Source organism: Impatiens glandulifera, chromosome 2 (assembly GCF_907164915.1).
Source record: "Impatiens glandulifera chromosome 2, dImpGla2.1, whole genome shotgun sequence".
NCBI classification, from domain to species: domain Eukaryota; kingdom Viridiplantae; phylum Streptophyta; class Magnoliopsida; order Ericales; family Balsaminaceae; genus Impatiens; species Impatiens glandulifera.
Window position 1 is genome coordinate 7,232,156 of NC_061863.1, and position 5,598 is coordinate 7,237,753.

A 5,598-nucleotide genomic window follows, 5' to 3' on the forward strand; every position below is an offset into this window, starting at 1 on the left:
TTGTCATGAATATAAAGTGAGGATACCTAAGTGACATTTCTAATTTTATGAAGGGGCTAAATTAGAAATTGTCAAACCATAATAACTAACTTATTGTTGGTTATATGTAACGGTAATCAGGGACGGAGCCACACCCAGCTTAACCCGGGCTGTAGCCCGGAGGGATTTATTCAGTTAGTAGTAAAATATTATATAATATTAAATTATATAGCTATCTAATAGGCTAAATTATAGCCTATAGCCCGGAGGCCCACCACAACCAACAAATTATATATATTATATATTATATTATATTATATTTATTTTATCTCACTAATATATTCTATAATATATTTATTAATCTAACATATAAATCTCACTAATATATTCTATTATTTAGGCATAATATCTAATTAATATAAGTAATATTAATCATAATTTTTTAACGGATAAGCGGCCCGCCGCTCTTTTCTAACCTAATATCTAATTAATATAAGTAATATTAATCATAATTTTTTAACCTAATTAGATAAGCGGCCGCCAGTAATTTTTTAACCTAATCGACTAAGTAAGCGGCCATCATTTTATATTATAAGTTTTTAAGTCTAACCCTAATCCTAACCTAATCGGCCGCCATCATTTTATATTCTAAGTTTCTAAGTCTAACACTAAATCCTAACCTAATCGGTCGCCATCATTTTATATTCTAAGTTTCTAAGTCTAACCCTAAATCCCACTATCCCAGCCGTCATTTTCTAATCCAGCTCCGGTCATTTTCTATTTCTTCAAGTTTGCAAGTTCGTAACAACAAATCAAAAGGCATCTTTTGAGGTAATGCTGTTACTTATTAAATTTAGTTATTTGTTTAATTTATTCTTATTCTTATTGTTTATCTTTAATCTTTACTACTTTACTTATTCAACCTAACTAAAACAATATGTCCCTAACAATAATAGACACGATCATATTTTAAAATTTGAATTCTTTCTTATTATTCATTAGGTCAAAACGGAGGAGTGCATTCTATCGGTTTATATTGAAATTTATTCAACAATTTTTAATGTCAAATTCAGAGAGAAAGAGAAAAGGTAATATTTTATCTTTTTTTAAGCCAAAAATTGATAATCCTTCATTATCTGAGTCAATCGAATCAAGTATAGTAATTTCTGATGAGAATTTAGAATCTCCTTCTAAATCTCAAAGAGTTGAGTTTGATGAAACTACTCTTGAACGAGATCCTGGATTGCGTATTTCTATGTGGCGACATCCTATAAATCATCACGATGAAATTAGACGAACTTACATTAAAATGGGACCATATCAACCTATGTTGTCGGAGTATCCGAGATCTGAATTTGGAAAACAACAACGTCGATTTCAATACTCTTGGTTTAAAAAGTTCCCATGGTTGGAGTACTCTCCTTCGAAGGATGCTGTATTTTGTTTTCCATGTTATCTCTTTGAATCAGGTAAATCCCAGCAATCTGCATTTACAGTTGAAGGTTTCAAAAGTTGGAAACATGTTAATGATGGAGGTAAGTGTGCCTTTTTGTCTCACGAGGGTGGTTCTAACTCAGTGCACAATACATCTTCAAATTTGGTTGTTGATTTGATGAATGTAACTCGACATATAGATAAAGTTATGAATCGAGAATCTTCTGAACAAATTCAAAAGAATCGATTAAGGCTTACAGCAACAATTGAGAGTGTTCGTTGGCTAAGTTTGCAAGCATGTGCGTTAAGAGGTCATGATGAATCTTTAGATTCCCAAAATCGAGGTAATTTTATTGAGATGTTAAAGCTCTTGGGAAAATGGAATGATAGTATTGCTAATGTTATCTTAGAGAAAGCTCCAGGAAATGCAAAATATACGTCACCCGAAGTTCAAAAGGAAATCCTACATATTATTGGTAACAGGGTCAGAAATAAAATACGTGATGAAATTGGAGATTCCAAATTTTGTATTTTGGTGGATGAAGCGAAGGATATATCTAACAAGGAACAAATGGCTATAATTTTTAGATTTGTAGATGTTAATGGTGTTTTGCGGGAACGTTTTTTCCAAATTGTGCATGTTAATGATACAACAGCTGCAACACTCAAGAAAGAAATATGTAATGTCCTCACTAGATATAATCTAGAAATTAATAATATGCGAGGTCAGGGATATGATGGTGCTAGCAATATGAGTGGTATTTTTAATGGTTTGCAAGCTCTATTTCTTAAAGATTGCCCTTATGCGTATTATGTGCATTGCTTTGCCCATCGACTACAACTAGCATTAGTTACTGCTGCTGAAAAGGAGATCTCTATATGGCTTTTCTTTTCGAATCTAACGACTATTATCAATCTTATGACATCTTCAAAACGTAATACCGAGTTACAGTCAGCTCAAGCTAATGAAATTGCTCGTTCTATTGCTGATGGTGAACGTGAGCTTGGACGAGGAGCTAACCAGATTGGTAATTTACAACGACCAGGAACTACTCAGAAGCTCTCCCTTGATCGGAAAATCTCAAAACTACCATGAAATTGACTCCATTATCTTCCCGGAATACCTTCTTTCTTCTTCTTCTTCGCCTCCTTCTCCGATCGATAATCGCCGCCGACGACACACAACATGCTATCGCCGTCAACTGTGGTTCCCTTTACAACTCCACAGCCATTGACGGCAGACAGTGGGTTGGAGAAACAGATTCTGCTACCATCGTTTCTTTTCAAGGATCTGGAAGTAAATCAGTGGTCCCTTCTTCCTCCGATGACCACCCATCACAATCTCTCGATCCCACTCCCTACATGACAGCTCGAGCTTCTCGCTCATCCTTCACTTACACCTTCCATGTCGGCTCCGGCTACAAGTTCATCCGCCTTCATTTCTACCCAGCTTCATACTCTGCTTTCAAAAGGTCAGCCGCCTTCTTCACCGTGAAATCAGGTCCGTATACTCTCCTCAACAATTTCAGTGCGTTCTTAGCCGTCGATTCTCTTAATTTGAAATCAATCGTAAAAGAATTCACCCTTTATGTCCCTGACGACGGTAAACCCTTATCAATTACTTTCTCCCCCTCAAAAGAAATCATCCCTTCGGATGAGACATTTGCGTTTGTTAATGGAATTGAAGTTGTTCCCATGCCTCTCGGACTTTACTACACCATGGAGGGAGATGGAGATGCAGGGACATATTTGGTAGGACATAACTATCGATTTCCCCTGGGCAAAGACACTGCAATGGAGATGGCCTATCGGTTAAACGTTGGTGGCATCAAACTTTCATCCGTCCATGACCCAAGTATGTTCAGGGAATGGACTGATGATTCAAACTATATCATGGAATCAAGTGTTTTTCCCATCAATTCCATAAATAGGATCAAGTATACGAAAACATCTAAAGATGGTGCACCACAAAGACTTTACCAGTCGTCTTGGTCAATGAAGGGAAATTTGCAAGATGGTGAAGGAGTTAGTTTTACATGGAAGTTGCCCGTCGATTTGGGTTTCAGGTATCTAATTAGATTGCATTTTTGTGAGCTTGATTATGATGCTGTGAGAGGGAACGAGCATAAAGAGTTCAATATTCTCATAAACAATCACATGGTTGAGTCGAAAGGAGATTTGATCAAATGGGGCGGTGAAATTGGGGTTGCAATCCATAAAGATTACTTGACAACATTAAGAGGAGACAGAATGATGGGCAAGAGAGACCTAGTTGTCGCTTTGTACCCAAACAACGAAGATCAATCAACTGAATTCATTGACTCAATTCTTAAGGGGATTGAAGTTTTCAAACTTAGCAACACTGATGACAATCTTGCTGGAGGGAATCCAGTACTCTTCAATCCTCGTGTTTCGACAAATCGAAGGCATAAAATCCCAACAATAGGTATAAATGAGATTATAATTTTGTACATACTTATAGTGGTCATTGTTCACCAACTTTGCGAATGGAAAGAAGGAAGTTTGAGTAAAAATCCATCTCTAATAGACAATGATTTGTGTCGTAGATTTTCATATGCTGAGATCATAAGCGCAACTAAAAACTTTGACAAGAAATTAGAGATTGGACATGGGGGTTTTGGTATGGTCTACAAAGGGGATATAAATGTTATTAATGGTAAGGCTAAAATGACAGTAGCAATTAAGAGGTTAGATTCTAAATCTAAGCAAGGAGAGAAAGAATTCATATCAGAAATTAAGATGCTTTCCAAACTTAGACACAAACACATTGTTTCTTTGATAGGATACTGCAATGATGGCAGTGAGATGATACTTGTTTATGAGTACATGGAACGTGGCACTCTGGCGGACCATCTCCACAAGAATAAACGTGGTGGTAGTAGCAAAAGAGCATTGCCTCTTCTTACTTGGAAGGAAAGACTCAGTATATGTTTGGGTGCTGCTCGTGGGTTAGACTACTTGCACAACAATAATGTGCAAGAAGTCATACATCGAGATGTGAAGAGCGAAAATATTTTAGTGGATCTAAACTGGATGGCCAAAATTGCTGATTTTGGCATATGCAAAGTTGAATCTACAAGCCATACATATACAAGTACTGAGGTAAAGGGAACTATTGGCTACATAGATCCAATGTACTCCTCGACCAAAATGCTAACCAAGAAATCAGATGTGTATTCTTTCGGTGTTGTGTTGTGGGAAGCGTTATGTGGCAGACCAGCCCTTGATAATAAAATCGACGACGAACAACAACATAGTCTCGTTTTGTGGGTTCAGCGATGTTGCAAGAATGATACAGTCCACAAAATAATTGATTCTAGTATGATGGGACAAATCTCAACTGATTCTCTCCGGGTGTACATTAAACTTGCCTTGGCATGTTTGGACGAAGAAAGTAATAGACGACCTACAATGGCTAAAATCAAAAAGGATCTTGAATATTTATTGTCTGATGGTCTCAATTTCTTAAGGTGGGGAAGAGTTAACCTATGTTATTAGTTACTTTGGTTCAATTTTATTTTCTCTTTTCGCTCTATTCTTTTTACTAATTCTTATGTTATCTATTTTTCAGTGCCGCTGAAAAGGCTATAACAGAATTTGAAAGACAAATTAGACTAAGGATGACAATGGACAAGGCACTACGAATATTAAAGAAAAGACTGTTGAACTTTAACCAAGAAATCAACCTGGAATTCAAGAAAGAAAGATGAAGAAAAGTGATCTGTATTGATTGATGAAAAAACCCAAGTTTTTGTTACATACCCAATCTAAGAATTGGGGATCGGGACATATCCGATCCTCATATGTAAAAACTATGAATAAATCCTTAAACTAATATTGCAACTTAAAGAAAGAGTATAAACTTTATAAAGTCTTGTTTTGAAACTGGAAATATTAAATCTGTAATTATAAGAAAATAAAGATTATTAGTATAAACTAATAATTAAATAAATAAATATATAACTTATCTCAATACTCCTCCCTCAAGATGAATATCTTGAAGAAATAAGCGTGATCGAAGGTCTTGAAATTGAGCAAAATCCAATGCTTTCGTGAAAATATCTGCAACTTATTTCTTTGTTTGCACATAAAAAAGTTGAATAAAACCAGCCAAGTATTGATTTCTAACTACATGACAATCTATGTCAATATGCTTCGTTCTTT

At 35.7% G+C, this 5,598-nt stretch overlaps 2 protein-coding genes across 2 annotated transcripts; both read left to right on the forward strand.

The window, feature by feature from the left end:
- The first annotated feature begins 1,288 nt into the window (after positions 1-1,288).
- On the forward strand, positions 1,289-2,509 carry LOC124924255 (zinc finger MYM-type protein 1-like). Its single transcript, XM_047464314.1, has one exon. The coding sequence runs from the start codon at positions 1,289-1,291 to the stop codon at positions 2,507-2,509; it is 1,221 nt and encodes a 406-aa protein (XP_047320270.1).
- LOC124924256 (receptor-like protein kinase FERONIA) lies at positions 2,506-5,144 on the forward strand. The gene is made up of 2 exons (XM_047464315.1): positions 2,506-4,904; positions 5,006-5,144. The coding sequence occupies exons 1-2, from the start codon at positions 2,506-2,508 to the stop codon at positions 5,142-5,144; spliced, it is 2,538 nt and encodes an 845-aa protein (XP_047320271.1).
- The last annotated feature ends 454 nt before the right edge of the window (positions 5,145-5,598 follow it).